The following is an 18,828-nucleotide window of genomic DNA, read 5'->3' on the forward strand; positions in this document are numbered from 1 at the left end:
AAATGGGATATTCCAATTTAAAGTATTAAAATTCGAAAAAAAAAATAAAGACAACGGATGATATACCAAGGTATACTATGTAACAAATAAAACAGTATATTCCTTTAAAATTTCCGATCGTAAATTCCCTTCAAATTCTTCTTTTTTATAATACTAATTCAATATTCCTTGCTGATTCAATAAGGCTTACTTAACCATATACAATACTTCTAATAGTAATTCACACTCTAATTAGTAATAGTAACCCCCTTCTAATAGTAAAACCCACCTTATAAGTCAATCTATAATAATAACCCACTACTCTAATAGTAGGCCCTAACCCATGGGGGTTACTATTAGAGTCATAAAAACTATTGACAAAATGACATTATGAAGACAGGTCGTTTACGACAGCCGTATTTTAAAAATAAGGAAAATGCATGGATTTTTTAGTTTATAAAATAAAGTTAGGCCTACAGTTCAAACAAATTTGTTTATTCGTACGGTACTGTTTTATTATTTTGCTATGCGTTGCTTACCGGAAAAGTTGGGGTGGGTTACTATTTTCAAGTGCCTAATTTAAGATTAGTTATAGTAACCCACTACTCTAATAGTAACCCACCCTAAAAAACAATCAACAAATATTAACCCAGGGTTACAATTAGAAGATTTACGGTACCCTAATTGATTATTACTATACACATGGAGTAAAGAATTATTATTCTTTACTCCATGCTATACAAGTCTTCAATTAATATGTAGGCCCTATTATTTTAATTGATTTCCCTTTTGATTCTATTTTTCCTTTATAAATTCTTTTTATTTTAATTTAATTTTTAATTTTTTTATGTTATCGTCAAATTGTAGTTTTGTGAGGGTCTCTAATGATCAGCTGAATAAAGTATCTGGTATAAGCAAAGATAGTTTGGTATAAGCAATCTTTGGTATAAGAAATATTACTAACACAATAGAGGGCGTAGTATAAAGAGTTCCCGAACTTAATTTTAAATAATGATTTCTCGAAGGAATATAACTAAAATAGTATACAATATTGTAATCTATAGAAATATAGACCTTTTCGGTAATATTGTTACTTGTATGACTTAATTATCGAAAAAGGTGTTAAAATACTATTAATATTAATTATTTGAAATTATTATTTTGAAAGGTCAAAGTTTATACGGAGAAACGACATAATCCATCATCATGGCGGGATCCGCGATCACAGGTTTGTTAAATATCTATATTTTATGTATAAACTTCAAAATGAAAACACTTTCCGTGATGTTATGCCCTTTATCAGATATTTTCCTACAATCACAGTTCTGTGTAATTTTGAAAAAGTTCTTTTTTTTATGATAATTAAACGTTTGTTTAACCACAAATTTACCGGCGCGGCAGTTCAGAGAGTGGTGGAAGTACTGTGTATTGTAGTCGAGTGTTCCGTGTTTTAATATTCACACGGCACGGGCGGTGTCTATTCAGTATTCACGACGATTTTCACGACCTACCTACGATAATCTGACTGGGCTAGAATGGAATGTTCTACATTTCATATAATCTACATGATCAACGCCGATTATTATATTATGCACATGACCATTATTGACATTAATTAGCCCTTCTTTTTCTATAGGTTAGGCCTACCTAGGGCCTAGGCCTAGATTAAAATAATAATTAAATAAAATTCAATAGGAATGGCAAAAAAAAAACAATCGCTTCTTGATTAGCCTACTAGGCTAAATAGAGCATGACAGAGTGACACTGTACTGACAACAGTCATCATATACAACAACAGTACTTATAAATTATTAGAAATTTAACAATTATGTTGGTGCGGACACGACGATGACAGTTTGTACATACAACTCTGAGAAAGTCATAATTTTTGTTATTACAATTTTTTTAATGGTTTTTTTTTAGTTGTTCCTCGTAATTTTAGACTTTTGGAAGAATTAGAAGATGGTCAAAAAGGTGGAGGGGATGGCACTATAAGTTGGGGATTGCAATCTGACGATGACTTGCACCTACACGGATGGAATGGCATGATTATTGGCCCACCAAGAGTGAGTTGTTTACCTCAAAGTGTCATCACTTATTGTTTATTATGATTCTGATCAAATATCTAGTAATTTGATTTATACGCTACTAGCCCAAGTATCAATAGCACTTTAAACTACTACTAATCTTACTTTTTCTTGTTTTATTTATTTCCAGTCAGTGTTTGATGGAAGAATGTACAGCTTGAGTATGGACTGTGGCATGGAATACCCAGATAAACCTCCAATTGTTCGATTTTTGACCAGGATAAATCTTAACTGTGTAAATAGCACTGGATTAGTAAGTAGATAAAAATACATCCTTTGCTGCATGTGACACAATACAGTAGACCAAACAAGGTGTCCACTGATTAGGGGTTAGCTTAATACATATGTTGACAACGCAATAGGGGTTTCTCAAAGAAAGGGTGTTACTGTACTACATAAAATCCTATAAGAACAGTTATTGTAATACATTTTGTTGAAGAATGTGAAACAAAATATGTACATTACCTTCTACATGCCAATCTTAACCATGGATTAAAAATCATAATAATAAATAAATACAACATTTATATGTACAGCATTACCCTCCTATTCAGGGGACGAAACGAATAAGGTGTGATATATGTTTTAACACTACATCCCCTATATAGGAGACCCACCCATTATTATTTAAGAGCACTCTTTTGTTCTCGGACGTGTCCCTTTAATAGTACTGTAATATTACTACTATATATATGATATATTGTTACAGGTCGAAACCAAGAAATTCAGTGTACTGGACAAATGGCAACGTAATTACACACTAAAGACGGTTTTAAGTGAATTAAGGAGATTAATGTTATTGAAAGAGAATGTGAAACTAGCTCAACCACCAGAAGGCTCAACTTACTGATTAGTTTGTTAGTACCTGCTTAATTATCCTATCAAAAATATAAGCAAAGACCTGTTTAAAAAAAAAACGAATTTGCATTGAAAATGTGTGATTGAATATAGGTCTTGTTTTGATACTTATGCTTATTCTATTATGTGAAAAAGTCAGGTCATGACTTGACCTGTTTATGAAAATGGAGTTGAGGTGGGTTTATAACAATGTTGTGTAAACTAGTAGAAAACGTTTGTCCAGTAATAACAATTCATAATGATTCCATGGTCATAAAATGACAGTAGTTGACATTTTACAGGGCAATTCACCTGTCATTATTATTCAATGAATATTCAACAGTTTTCGATTTCCTCATGAATATTTAAAAGTATTGATAAATATGGTGTTAAAAAATGTTTAGAATTATGTGACATGATCATTAATATTTAAAATATCCATTTTCTGAGTATGACCAAGGATATTAAGACAATCTTCAACATATGAATATTCATTAAATTAAACCAATACATTTTACTAAATTTGTTTTGTTTTTGCATTAATCTCAAGTAATATTCGATAGGAATGCATTATTATTGACATTTTTTTTCCAAAAAACTAATTCCAAATTTAGTGGCTGTCAGGAAGCAATATACACTGTATGATTTAACTGAAATGTACTGTACAAAACAAACTTATTCCATTTTGAAGATGATAATAAGAAAAACACTTATATAAAAAATAACATGCTATTATATCAAATTGTTAACCGTGTTTGTCAAAGATAAGTAAATAAAACTTTAAAAATCACTTTTAAAATTGGCTTTGTTGTTCTTTGAAACAAATTTATCAACATAGAAAATTATCATGGTACATACCAAATATTAATTAAAGCAATTATTTATTCGGTACAAAATTTAAGTTTTTCTTTGATTTTGATAGAACAGGTGAACTTATAGCTTTAATATATATTACTAGATATTGTCAAGTTTAAATTGTTCTCTGGTGATAACACCAGTTTCAACCAGGTTTAAAACGTCTAATATAAAATATAATGAATTGCAAACTAAATTTTTTAATTGATAAAGAAAAACACAAACACAAACAAAAGTTAAAGATGTATTGTCCCCCCAAAAACCTGAAAACTTTAATAAAGTTATTTACTTTTTTTTAAAAATCAACAAAAATAATTATTTCACTTATAAAAAGACAAAAGAAACGGTTAATTTTTTGCTTTAAATTAGTTTTTTTTTCAGGAAAATAATTTCTTTTTCCGATCCAGTTTTAAGACAAAGTGAATAACTATTATGTGACATTAAAATGGCATATCCAAATAAAGTTTTTTTTAGGGGGACAATATATCTTTAAATAGGAATATATACAGTTTATACAATTTTTGTTTATAGCATGCACTATTTACATTTTATATTGCTCCGTTAGATTTATTGCATTCAGAAAATTGATGTTACTATCAATATGGTTCAGTCAGCAATTCAGCTAAATATTCGTAAACGGAAGACGTTTTATATTTTATAATAGAAATTTTAAACCTCGATATATCTAACAGTTGGTGGTTAGTTGTTAGTATGAATTTATAATTTTTTATTAGATGTTGACGTTGTGCAGAGTGGTATTACGAAGCAATAGAACATGCTTACAGTTGTGATAGCTTCTGTGACTACACCAGTCTTCTTCTGTCGATTCAAGAGCATGCACGGCTTCATAAATTCTGGCGTCATGACATAAAAATCTTTCATAAAACTACTAAATGTACATTTTTCTTTAACTTTAAATGTTTGTTGTCTTGTTTTTTTTCTTAGAATAATGGTTCAAATTATTCTACTGTAGTTACCTTTAAAAGAATATGTATCACATATGATACATATGTGACACTGTATTACAGAAATTGCCTATAATACTGTAAAATATTATTAGTTACACCCTGCTTGTTCACGGAATACGGGAAATATCTACGTTCTGGTTCCATATCCTTCGGCCTCATGGAATATGGAACCAGAACGTAGATATTTCCCGTATTTCGTAAGAACAAGCAGGTTGCAACGACTTTATCTCTTAGAATACATAAACAACGAGCGCGTAGAAACATCAAACAGGTAATACGGGATATATTACCCTTCTGATCCACTTGACTGAGTAAATGGGCGTAATACGGAATTATATCTCATACATATTGACCAATCGGATTACAGAATTCATGTACACTAAGAGATAAAATGTCATATCTTGAGATACAGTACATATAATCTGGTGAGCTACTGCAATGCATTAGTGATTACAGAAACTGCAGTAGAGCAATTTGCACAATCTAGATTTTTGTATGTATGTTAACAACTTCATTATTAGTAGAAAAAGATTCTTTAATTCTTCCGATTCTGTATATTAAACTGGCACACTGCTTTAACCAAACACTGTCTGACTGATAATTTGTTAATAATTCCAGGGAAGAGTAATTTCACTCTTCCCTGATAATTCAAACATGGATGCTAGGCAGAAATCGTTGTAGACTTCCGCACAGCATAAACCTTATTTTAAGGCCTCCCACCCTGCCTAATTTCAACACAGCACCCACCAATGAAACCTATGGGTACCTGAAAGTAAGTACTGTGTTTTCCCCCACACACTTTAGGTTTTAAATCACCCACTCCAAGACTTTTCTATCTACATTCCTGTTAAATGTGTCAACTCACAGGTCCTCATGGTGTATGGTTCGAATCCATGGCAATCTCTTTTTGCACTCTCCTTTACTTTATACCATAACAGACACTGGTCTTGTCTGCTTTTTCTGGCAGAAACTCACACATACTCATCTATTCCTACTGGTTGGAGTCACCTAGCCTACTATTATTCTTCAACCCAGGCTCTTAACATCTTCTACTGTTTTAAAGATGCCACCGTACCTATCCAAAAAACAACAAAAACATTCTCTGTAAAAATAGTTTATTTTCAATTCCATACTTGTATATTATATAACAAAGATTAAACTTTTTACAAGTAAAACTATTTGTACTACTAACCAGTAGAAATAATACTGTACAAATTCATCTGAATATTCAGCATTTTAAACTTGATTACATTCTCCTTGACTGAATACATTATTATTATTATTATTTTATAAATTCATTTTAATATTTCTTTTTAAACATGATAGTTTATTTTAATTTCTGTTATTGTTTTTACTAATTAAAACATCTTCACAAGCTGTTGTCTGTCCATAGATGGACAAATGAATGCCATTTTTTCCATTGTTGTCCAATATTTGTCTTTGTATACTATCTTCAGCACAAGCAATTCGTCAGCCTCCCATGGGAGTGTTGCATGCTGAAACAAGGTGGTCCAGTATTTCCGTTGTATAATGATCACTCTACACTTCACTTTGCAGTAACCGGATGTTACCATCAACAAGGAAACAAGGTTACTTTCAGAATACACATACACTGATGATATCTTCTCTTCTAGGAGAAAGCCATGCTTATTTCACATTGCAGAAACTAGACGATATCTCAAAACCAAACTTCACTTCGCAGTTACCGGATGTTACCATCAACAAGGAAACAAGGTTACTTTCAGAATACACATACACTGATGATATCTTCTCTTCTAGGAGAAAGCTATGCTTATTTCACATTGCAGAAACTGGACGATATCTCAAAACCAAACTTCACTTTGATGTAACTGGACGTTACTATCAACTAGATAACTTTCAGAATGCATTCCCATACACATGATATTTCTAGGAGAGAGGTATGCACTCGCATTAAATTTCACATTGCAGAAACTGGACGATATCTCGATACCAAACTTCACTTTGATGTAACTGGACGTTACTATCAACTAGATAACTTTCAGAATGCATTCCCATACACATGATATTTCTAGGAGAGAGGTATGCACTCGCATTAAATTTCACATTGCAGAAACTGGACGATATCTCGATACCAAACTTTACTTTGCAGTAACTGGACGTTACTATCAACTAGATAACTTTCAGAATACATTCCCATACACATGATATTTCTAGGAGAGAGGTATGCACTCGCATTAAATTTCACATTGCAGAAACTGGACGATATCTCGATACCAAACTTTACTTTGCAGTAACTGGACGTTACTATCAACTAGATAACTTTCAGAATACATTCCCATACACATGATATTTCTAGGAGAGAGGTATGCACTCGCATTAAATTTCACATTGCAGAAACTGGACGATATCTTTAACAAAGGAGGAAGCTATTAAACTCCCACCTGCTTTATATTGCAGAAAAACATGCAATAGCTCTGGTTACATTGGTCAGATGAGGATTTCCTTTAACACTATTGAATAGTTTCTATTTCCCTTATGCTTTTTGATGAAATACAAATAATAACAAATGCTGTTTCGTTTATATATACAGTTAACATAAAATACCTTTGCTCTAACTCTAATAAAATATCAAGTATATTACATATAAAAATAAGCTTAGAAATAATATTGCTTTGAAAAATGTGTTGATAATTTAAAATTGAAAAAACATATTTTTGCTTTAAAATATTGTAGACTCTATTAACATTATTCTATAAACCTTATGGATAATCTGATGCTATAATCTATTTTAAAAACAAATTAAAAAATAATTGAAAAAATATTCAAATCCCAAATCATCCTCTCTATATAAAGTAGTTTGTAATTGATTCTACTTTATTTATTATAATTTTTACATCTTACCATTTGAAAATAATATAATAAATATGTTGTACCTAAATTTTCAAATATCATACAAATGTACAAACGCATGTCAATTCTAAAATATAGCAACTAAACTACTAATTTAACTCTTGAAGCTTGTAAAGATAGCACAACTCAATGATAAATGCAGTACACTCGGCATATGGTGTAAATGAACTGTACAACCATGAGCATAAGTACAGTATCTGCCACTCCAGTGATTTTCAAGACAGTCTTTTATGACAACACAAAAGTTTCCGACTTCATTGAGTTAGAAAGAAGCACACTCAAAACTCACTCAAAAAACTATTCCTGGGTTTCTGTATTCTAAAGAACATGTCAATTGTATAAATTTTTTAGATCAATTAATAAAAAGAATTCCAGGATTTAATCAAAATCAAATATTTATACAGTATTTTTTATTTCCTGCCAGTGTATGCTAAAATTCCATTCAACCAATTTGCAGCATCCGTTTTTGTCGTTGCACGAAACTTATACACACGTTCTTCGGTTTCAAGAACGATGATGCGTTCATCTTCACCTTCCACTGAGCATGGGCAATCACGTAGGTATATAGACTCTACGCTACGATCGTTCTTTTTCTTGGAATAGTGTAAATGGCCGGTCTGAGCCAACTCAAAGAATCGTTTGTTCCATGTTTGATTGCGGCCAGAGCTTAACTTCTCCATATATCCTTCTTTGGTCGGTTTTTTGTTTGATTTCTGAAAAATTTAATAATATAAATGAAGTTTGAAAATAAACAAACATTTTAGTAATATTGGGTCATTTCATTTATCTAATTTTGTAAACAAATTTTCCTGACAAAATCCCCTGAATTTTCTGCATATGCCAAGTTTGAAGAAATGCAGGAAGAAAAATGAAATGCAAATTCCAGGAGTTTGTACCTTTCCATTCTTGGTTGATGATGGATCACCTTTGCCTTTTGCTGATTTTTCCTTTTTATTTACTCTCCTAAGTTCTTTTTCAAATGTGGACATGCCCGCCTCCTTCCTGGCTTTCTCGCCAAACGCTTTTCGTAATTCTTGGACGTGCGTTGGCGTACCAGAAGGTGAACGGAATATTGTTTGACTCTCTGCACTACTGATGGAGCTTGACCTCTCCAGGGTACTACACTCTGATTCAGATACTAATGCCTCAGTTTTTGTAGATTGTGACAACTGGAATTTTGTAGCGCTGAAAAAAACAAAAAAATGTTGTTTATCTAAAATCTATTCACCTTTCAATCGCAAGGTCGTGGGTTCAAATCATAAGTAGGTCCTGTCATGATAACCACAAAGCTTTTTTTTTATATTGACATACTTAGTAGTATACCAAAACCAAAAGAGCCTGAAAAAAACTTGTTTTGATATATCTAAAGCTCTGTCTACACTATCAAATTTTATGTGACAAAAAATGTAAGATGATTTCATAGCACTCCCATATTTGGGCAGATCACATTTGTTTTGTCAAACTAATTTGATAGTGTAGACAGGGTTTTAAAGACAAAATATTGTTTCTAAGAGACAAACCTGTGAAGAGCTGCTGCATCAGCTGCTACAAGCAGATCAACTTCCTTTTGGAAATCTTTTATAAATGAATTGACACCAGAGAAGAGTTCCTCAGAGTCTGTACTTAAGGGCTCTCCAAACCGGGTCTGTAAATATACAAAATGTCAATGATAATACAAAAGAAAGATAACCGATTGATGTCGGAATGGTTTATAAGGAATTATATGGTTTGAAAATAATGTACGTACCAAAACTAAAGTATATGCTGTACCCATCTCTTCACTCTTGCTTGACAATGTTTTCATCTTTACATCATAGTGCTCAACAAACAGCTGTAACAAAATAAAATTGTTTCACAAATTGTTTCTAAATATGTATAAATAATGATAAATAAATATATTCACTCATGTTTATTTTCTTTTTCTTTTTTAGGGACAATTGCCAGGGACTATCAAAATAGATAAATCTTTTTTTTCCACTTCTGATTAAATTATACAGGTGATGATCCATTCATAATACACACAAGATAATCTAAATAAAAAACTTATATTCTGTCAACTCAATGATCAATATTACAGTACTTACATCAATTTGTGCGCAGAAATTTGCATCTTCCTCTGAAGCACCCTCATCATTGAGGAGGATAGAAGCATTTTTACGTATTTTACATAGGTCTTTCTTCATTATCTCTGCTTCTGCTTGTAAAGCCTTGATAGATGCTAAAAAAAGAATACTTTTATTATATTTATTGATCATCAAGAGTATTATTATAGTGAGCCCTCTATAAATTAGCTGTGAATTTATCTCCAAGTAAACCGAACCTACGTCCCGGTTTGCACTAGGTGAATTTATTCGCGCCAATCAAAAGCATGCATATCCATATTTCCATTTTCCAAATCCCTTTCTGCGACAAATATCTAAGAGTTTTTTGCGTCAGCAAAATTATTAGTTCAAACAGTTTCCACTTTTGACTAAGCGAATAATCAGAGCAACCAATCAGAGCTCAGAAAATTATGTGTTCATGTAGAGGAAAATAGAAGGTAGTTTGTGATGTTGGATTTGCATCTTACCATCAGCTACTTTAGTAACAGGTTGAAGATCATCCATAATATTCAGAAGGTCCGGTTCCTGTTGATACATCTGTTCAACAATAAACTTGAGAAGCGTGTAGTTTTTATCTTTTGATCTGCATTCTGTCAACTGTTACAAAATAAATGATACAAAAATGACTACAATAATTGTTGTTTATTTTTGCAAATCAATCCCAAGTATTAACATCGCTGATATCATCTATCATCCCTACACATGCCTATCTCTGCCAATGGTATATGATGCCTGCTGTGGTATATGGCACCTGCTGTGGTATATGGCACCTGCTGTTGTATTTGGTACCTGCTGTGGTATATGGTACCTGCTGTGGTACAGTACTGTATATGGCAACTGCTGTGGTATTTGGTACCTGCTATGGTGTATGGTACCTGCTGTGGTTATGGTACCTGCTGTGGTTTTTGGCACCTGCTGTGGTATTTGGTACCTGCTGAGGTATATGGTACCTGCTGTTTTACATTATATGGCACTTGCTGTGGTATTTGGTACCTGCTATGGTGTATGGTACCTGCTATGGTATATATGGCACACCAACTTTAAAGCTCTGTCTACACTATCAAACTTTATGTGACAAAAAAATGTGATAATGTCATATTACTTTGATCATGACCATTAATCGCCACGTCCTTAATGTGTCAAGAATGCACATACAGTGGAATGCCTCTTTGTTGCATTGACTTTATATATATATTTGTTTTTGTTTTTGTACTATGAGTTCTTAGATTAAGATTTTTGCTATGGATATATTATGTCATCAAAGATGAATGAATGAATATATCATATTTGGGCACATCACACATTTTTATCAAAGTAGTTTGATAGTGTAGACAGAGCTTAAGGACTCCATTCAATCTATTTCGATCTGTTCCTTACCTTTGTTAGTGCTGACAGCCTAAAACCAAGAGCCTGTCCTTTGCCTGTTGTACTGTTCACAAAGTTACCAGTTGCCAGGATGTACTCCAGAACTGCAATGAACCTCTGATTGCTGTAAAGCTCTTTGCAGGCTTCTATCACATTTTCAATAGTCTGAAAAAAAATATGCACATTCATATTTAAAATACTGTTTGAATACATTGAAATATTAAATATGTATTTTTGCTTCAATCAAAATAGTTAAAAAGTGCGGAAGTAATATTTAACTTCCATATAATAAAGTGCTCCCTCTGAGATGAAAATAGAAACTTACTTTTTGCACAACTTATAATAAAATTAAATGCTTCTTTATTAGTTATAATTAATTTTGTATGTGTACATTCATTTTATCAAAGGTCAACAATTGAATAGTGAAAACAGATTTAATATTGTGTGGGTACAGTACTTATATTTTATGCCTTCTTTTCAAGTCTTTTTCCAAGTTCAGTTGGTAATACAGTATTATTCCTAATTATAGTGTATAAATATGATAGGAATAGAGAAACTTTGATATGAAGAGATATACTGTACTCATGAAAATGTATTTATTTTAGGAAATCTGAGATTGAGCAAAAGCCGAACTTGGACTCTTGTGCTTGATATGCAGACACCCTACCATTAGACCACTGAGTGAATTTAAAAGCAAAAATTGATTTGTATAAAAACACACAGAAATCTGTATCTTATATACACAGCTGAAAACCAATAAATGCTATGTCATTTCTATTCAGGGAACTTGCAATGCAGCCAATTTGTAGACAAAACTGCAAAATGTAGATAACGCATTTGTGTTGAGTATATATAGCATTGAACTAAGTATGCAAATTAGTTGCGGCATGTCTCAAGTCAACGCAGTTTATTCTTTCAATTTAGAATTTATTTCAATTATATATTGGAATCTAACCAAGGTAAAAGAACATTTTAGATCGAACAGATTAAGAAACTGAATCTGCTAAAGGTAAAGAAAATACTGAACTAAAAATGCAGTGCAACACCTCTATTAAATGGACACTACTTTTAAAGGGACATCCCTATTGCAGGGACACCTCTAATAAATGGACACCTCCATTAAAGGAACACTCCTATTAAACGGACACCCCTATTAAGAGGACACCTCTATTAAAGGGACACTCCTATTAAAGGGACACCTCTATTAAAGGGACACTCCTATTAAAGGGATATCCTTATTAAAGGGACACTCCTATAAAGGGACACTCCTATTAAAGGGACACTCCTATTAAGGGGGCATCCCTATTAAGAGGACACCTCTACCCCTATTTAAAGGGACACCCCTATTAAGGTAACACTAAGGGAACACTTTGGACGGAACCTGTTTAGTCCTTAATTCTATTCTCTTAGTTCTATTACACATACAGTATTTGTTAGATAAATCATGAATGATTCCAGCGAACTTACGAGTTATAGGAAATTCAAATAAAAAAGAAAATTAGAACTTTGTTTTTAAAATATTATTTTCTTAATACAATGTGATAGATATGATTTGATGATCTATTTTTGACTCAAAGATTGCAAATTTAAATGTCAGATAAAATTATATATCTATAGACATCATCTTTTTCCTTAGACCCGGGATTACTTTTGATTAAAATCTATATAACTGCACTTTTTTTACAAATTAAATTTTAAATTTGAATTAACTTATTTAAACTTTAAATTGCTTGTACAAACCTTGATAAGTTAATTAGTATACAATGCCAAATAATTTAATACATTAATTTAAATTATGTATGTAGAGTATAGGTTAGATTCAATTGATAAATCACTGCTTATCACACTTTATTTTGTAACTGACGGCAGAATTGAAGGAATCATTTGTTTTTTAGGTCGTGCCCACAAATGGTTCTTCAATACACAGTAATTTCAGTGTAAAAAACTGGCGATTTCAAATGTATGTACCGCAGGACTACTATAAATACATTGTTGTTTACAGAAACAAATAAATAGACACGATGATTTATGTTATTAAAAATTAGCACCCCGTGAATTACTTCCAAAACAGAAACTTGTCACAAAATGAGTAAAAAATTTGTTTTTTCATTTAAACAAACCCAATTTGTGTTTTGTATGTAACATTAGGGTTGAGGGATGGGGAAGAGGATGGATACAAAGAGGAACAATTTTTAAATATATTCTTTATCCACTCAGTAACGAAGTATTTCATGTTTTATAGGCCTATAAATAATACCACTAATAAAACATTTGCAATTTAATACTTTGTTAAAAATGTCACTGTCATAGTCGATTGAAATAGTAAAGTACATGTAATGATAAAGTTTATTTGTATATGTTTATATATCTACCAGTACCCACATTCACAGTAAGAAATTTGTGATTTCAAAAGTGGTTAATACAATTAACGGTTACAATATTGTCAAAGTATTGCAATACTATATCTAAACATAAATTAAAAAATTAAGGGCCCATAAATGTACCTACTTGTGTTAAATCAAATAATTTTGATGGCAGACTGAGAGATTGGAATGTTCCATTCATTGCAAATCTGTAATGTTCCTTGAAATTTTTTGATCAGGTGCAATATAAATGGTATATGTGTATGTATCATAGAGGGATAAACAAAAAGTAAATTAGTATCCCAAAATGCAAAAGCATAGTAGGTGCACAGAGTAACAAACCAAGATCAACTCACTGTATGTTTTTGGGCAATTTTATCAAATTAAAGGAAGTCGACTATAAAGTTTATTTATAACTTACTGGTGCGAGATCCTCATACTGTACAGGAAACTCATTGACAGTGCTTAAAAGGTCAAGACGAATACGTATATTTGGAATTTCACACATAAGCATCATAAAACGGTCTGTTGCTTCTAATTCTGTTGGAATTCCATCATAAGCCTTATACATCTCTTTGTCCTCTGTTGTTGGTTGGAATCTGGAAAGAAAGAACATAGCAAACTAGGCTACAGCATTCATATTCTGTGGCAAGGGGGAATGTCTACTGTATATCCTTGGGTATAATCCCACGTTGGGTCTAATCCCACCCCTTACTTTATGTCTGATTTAACAAACAGGCATATCCCCGGGTATAGTCCAGTATTGACTTTTGGTCTGGAAACCTCTCTCTAGCCAGTTCAAATTATTTTACAAGAAATGCTTACCAATCATTTTTTCCTGAACCTGGGTTTCTTCCAGTATATTCCCAGTATATAGTACTTGGGGATACTCTGGGGGATTTTAATGGGACTAACCTTTTAGAAATATGAAAAATTGAAAAAACAGGTCCAGGAAATGTTTTCAAAGGAGGACTCCCTATATGGCCCCTCCTTTTCCCAAAATCCTGGATCCACGATATCAATGAATCCTAGTACATACAGTTACATGTGTAATAGTTTCACATTAGGTGTAAATTTAGCACTTTTCAAGCTAGGTACAAAAATATTCATTATGTATTACCTTCTCAGAGCTGAGATATGTTCTGGTGACAGGCCACCATCGCATTCATATAGAATCACCAGTCTATTCCTAATGTCGTTTATGTCAATCTTAAATCCACTCAAGAAAATACCAAGATTTTGAGCTAGCTTAGGATCAAGCAGTGTTTTGATTTTCTTCTTTACTGGATTCTGCAAAACTGTACAAAACAAAATTTAAAAATGTATTCAATCACAATGATTCATTACATTAATTCCAAGTCATGTATTGTTTTTTTCCAGGTCCTGTATTGTTTTTATTGCAACTAAATTCCAATTAAAAATTTCTGTAATTAAAAACCATATTTCTGTAACCAAGTTTAGCAATTTTTTGTTAAAGTTATTTTATTAATAAAAACAAATAAGACTGCAAGAAGCTTTCGACTTCTGAATCTTTTCAGAACTTATTTTTTTACCATGCACAAGTTTCTAATAAGTAGTTGATAATTCTGAATATATATATCTAAATTCTTACCAGCTGGAGTTTTTCCGTCTTGTGAACCGAATATTGCTTCTAATTTTACCAAATCCAATTTACATGTAACATCTCTAGTGTCTTTCCATACACTGTTACATACCTAAAGAAATATAAATGTACAAATTTATTTGCTTAAAAAAGCCTTTATCGGTTTGAGCTTTTATGTAATAATTTGTTTCATCAAGTAAAAACATTTGAGTAAACATTAAACTTTTGTTTTTTAATTACTTTTTAATTTTCAGGGGGCATATACCACATATTTTCAATATTTTCCAATTATATTTCAACTAAAAAGACTGCATGGTATTATAAATCAAATAAAGTCATGTTTTCGCCTTTTTTGCATTGCATGTTGCACTGATTTTCTGTATGACTTAACTTCTGACTGTTTCTCTCTGTAGGCTGAACTAAATCCCAAGTTTGCATTTATCAAAACTTGTCATTCATGTTCTTTTCCGTGACTGTAAAAGTTATCCATGTTCAGTACTTAATCTGTACAACACATGTCTTGACTTTAGCATTGATAAAATGGTTTGATTTCAATGGTTTGAACTAAAGCTCTGTCTACACTATCAAACTTTATATGACAAATGACGTGCCCATATAAGGACATGATGATGTCCTATCACTACCATATTTGGGTACATCACATTTTTTTTGTCAAATTAGTTTGATAGTGTAGAAACTGCTTTAGCATTCTACTGAATATCCTACATTTCAGAACAGATTAAACAGATGTTTTGAACTAATTTTGTTGAGAAAAAAAAGTTGAGAGAGATGCTGGGAGAGATGGGAAATGTCTCCGGCATTGAATTGTTTTGGTTTTATAGAAGATAAACAACGTGACTTGACTGAAAAGGACAGTTTACTTGAATAACTTTTTGGAACGAACGTTAACTTCAAATCCATTTTTGGACCACTTAATTTTTACCAGGTGTGTAAATAACTCAACTCAATATTGATGTTTCCTGAATGAAATAATATCAACATGTTTTTTGAAAAGAAACAAAGAGAAAGATAAAAAAGAGATAATTCTTTCAATTGTTGAAAAGTTTTACTTTGATGTTTGCGCCACGGTTTGATGTAAGCCAGTGAAGATTTAATGAGAAGTACATGGTTCAATTGTAGCCAAAAAAAAAATGTTTGAGACTTTTTTTAATAGCCTGTATCTAGGCCTACCATTCAGTTTCTGATGAAGTCCCTGGATTTTCATGGAATATTTACTAAAAATACATTTTAACATCTCGTAAAGAGTCAACTTCATTCTCTTAATAGGGGTGGCAGTACTGATTTAAAAAATGTTTCCCCTTGTTTGTAAGGGTGTGTGGCTCAGTGTGTTGGACGTTCGACTACTGATTGTGAGATCGTGGTCCGAATCAAACTCTTGCCGCATTGCTTGTATCCTTAGGCAAAATACTTTACTTACGTTTGCCTCTCTCCACCCAGGTGTATAAATGGGAACCCGGTTAGATCAATACACAACTTTGCACTGATTACTAGCTGCATTATGGGAGTATGTTTCCATACGTGTTTGTGAAAAAAAAAATGACTGGGGTAATAATGTTCAGCGCTTAGAGGTTTTACAACATATAATATATAAATCCAGGATATTATTATTATTGTGTCACAGAATGCTGTCACCTTAATATGGCTTTCATCTTAATAGATCATAATTGTTAAAACAAATATTACCCCTTGTTTCACAGGGTGCTGTCTCCTTAACAGAGCTGTCACCTTAATAGAGGTGTCGCCATAATGTAGGTTGGCCATATCGTTAAAACAAATATTGCCCCTTGTTTCACAGAATGCTGTCACCTATAGCAGTGTCCCCTAAATATGGGCATATCATAGGAGGACTTGGGATTATGTTCCATAATATATTTCCAAGAAAATACTTTTAACATAGAAACTGTTGTTATATATATTTCTGCCTTAGCAACTAAACTGCGACATGATGACTAAGAGAGTGGCCCTGATAGAAGGAAGTCACATGGTGTAAACTCTTGTTTTTTAACAAAATCTGTTGAAGCTCACATTCTAGATTTAAATTAGTATTTCCTACTAGTTTTGTAACTTCTATATGACCCAAAAGACTTTCTTAGACATTTTAAGTCTCGCTTTTAAGAAAAACAACGGACTCTTCTGTAAGCATGTGATCAAGCCCAAATCTCCTACAGCAAATCTACCTCTCACACTAACTTTTTTTTAATCGAATTACACAAAGAGTCTGGAGAAAGCGTTTTTTTAATAAAAGGAAACTATAATTCATTCAATAAATTAAAAACATAAAATGTAAAATGATACTAAAATTTTGTTCAAAAAAACTTACCATTGGTACTGGTGTCTTGTTCCAATGGAATGGTCTCATCTTGACATTTGATTTCACTGTGAACTTTTGCTGAAGCGCTAAAGCAACTGCAGGGGGAGGTGGTGGTGGGGGAGGGGGAACTGCGCCTATAAATGAAAAACAATACATTCAATTAAAATGTCATTAATTGGAAATAATTATCATAGTTAAGACAAGCTATTTTTGCTATACCTTATATGCTTTGTTTTACCTTGATGAAATATAAATATTATATTTACATCAATTATCGATTGATTGATAGAATAGTCTCTGATTTTCATTTAATATTTTCTTAACTAATATAATAAGTGTGCGACGGTGCAGTGTTTTTTAACACAGTCAAATAGAAAAAGATGGAAAGTGATCATTATTATCATTACTAACACTATTATTATTATAATCAACATTAAATGGCACAAATAATGACTTATTATAAATTTCTATTACTAGTTTATTAAACCAGATTTATATATCACCCTTTTCATGAAGTAATCATGCTCAAAGGTAGCTTGAAGAAGAATAGATGACAGAGTGAACAAAGGGTAGGAGTGCTTTAATGAATAGGTTATTACCATGACTTGGCAGAGGAGGTGGTGGTGTTCCCACTACAGATGCACCAGATAGATGACCAGTGGAAACACCTCCGCCACCAGAGTATCTTGATCCTGATGAACATCTTGAGGTGGGCCTTCGCATTTGAGGCGCCTCAAACAACCTTGAACTACGTGGCGGTAGCGGAGGTGGTGCATCCTCATATTCGTTTTCAGGCATATTTAAAGCTTGCGTCTTTTTCGTAGCTGCTCGGTTCTTGCCGCGGAATTTATTCAAATACACAGAACGGAGTTGTTGACCGAAGGATTTTGAATCAGATTTATTCTCCAGTTTATTATTGTCTCCTTTTGGTGATGTTTTAGATTGCAGCGCTTTGTCTGATAATGGAATGGGAGGAAGTGATCGTTTTGGGGGTTGACCCTTATTTGATTTATTTCCCCCAGAGTTTATCGCTGATGATAACCTTTGACCTGAAAGGTTTGAAAGAGATCTTGAATTTGACGGTGCTTGTACGTGATGCACCGATTTGTTACTCATACTGTTAAAAGGTCTTGGTGAGAAAGAATTTGTAGATTCACTGCTAACGGTCGCTTTGATAATCTGCTTTCCGACTGTTGTCCCTCCAGGGGATTTGCACCTTCTTGCAGGCTGCCTTGCCAGACCTCTTCTAGGCACTGGCATTCCATCCTTCTCCTCCAATGCACATACTCTTTCCTGCACCGATCCCTCACGTATTACTTTTGAATTGCCTGGGTTTTCATGTTCTGCCATTTACAAGAATAAACATTGATGAGTCGTAGATGTAAATTCCATGATGCAGAATAATCCATGCCTAGAAAGATTCCATGCTTAAAGTAGTTCCATTC

The 18,828-nt window shown here is 32.6% G+C and overlaps 2 protein-coding genes across 4 annotated transcripts in view; one reads left to right on the top strand and one right to left on the bottom strand.

The window, feature by feature from the left end:
- Positions 1-1,153: 1,153 nt before the first annotated feature.
- Positions 1,154-3,702, top strand: LOC144849950 (ubiquitin-conjugating enzyme E2 variant 2-like). The gene is made up of 4 exons (XM_078707089.1): positions 1,154-1,207; positions 1,903-2,045; positions 2,197-2,319; positions 2,776-3,702. Exons 1-4 carry the CDS (start codon positions 1,186-1,188, stop codon positions 2,914-2,916), a joined length of 429 nt encoding a protein of 142 aa, XP_078563215.1. The 5' UTR covers positions 1,154-1,185; the 3' UTR covers positions 2,917-3,702.
- Positions 3,703-5,686: 1,984 nt separating this feature from the next.
- The window catches only part of LOC144851136 (uncharacterized), a 58,438-nt gene continuing 45,296 nt past the window's right edge, over positions 5,687-18,828 (bottom strand). For 2 of the 3 annotated variants that reach the window (XM_078708685.1, XM_078708686.1), the window contains exons 12-23: positions 17,983-18,726; positions 17,393-17,517; positions 15,061-15,163; positions 14,569-14,746; positions 13,870-14,047; positions 11,098-11,250; positions 10,188-10,317; positions 9,703-9,836; positions 9,366-9,449; positions 9,139-9,263; positions 8,515-8,803; positions 5,687-8,331 (exon numbers count right to left, since the gene is read on the bottom strand). In XM_078708685.1, coding sequence (XP_078564811.1) covers positions 8,029-8,331; positions 8,515-8,803; positions 9,139-9,263; positions 9,366-9,449; positions 9,703-9,836; positions 10,188-10,317; positions 11,098-11,250; positions 13,870-14,047; positions 14,569-14,746; positions 15,061-15,163; positions 17,393-17,517; positions 17,983-18,726 — 2,546 coding nt within the window. In that variant the 3' untranslated portion in view covers positions 5,687-8,028. The remainder of the gene's footprint in view (positions 8,332-8,514; positions 8,804-9,138; positions 9,264-9,365; positions 9,450-9,702; positions 9,837-10,187; positions 10,318-11,097; positions 11,251-13,869; positions 14,048-14,568; positions 14,747-15,060; positions 15,164-17,392; positions 17,518-17,982; positions 18,727-18,828) is intronic. The other variant, XM_078708687.1, reaches the window with a different exon arrangement.

This window comes from Antedon bifida, chromosome 8, assembly GCF_963402885.1.
Source record: "Antedon bifida chromosome 8, ecAntBifi1.1, whole genome shotgun sequence".
In the NCBI taxonomy this organism is placed as follows: Eukaryota; Metazoa; Echinodermata; class Crinoidea; order Comatulida; family Antedonidae; genus Antedon; species Antedon bifida.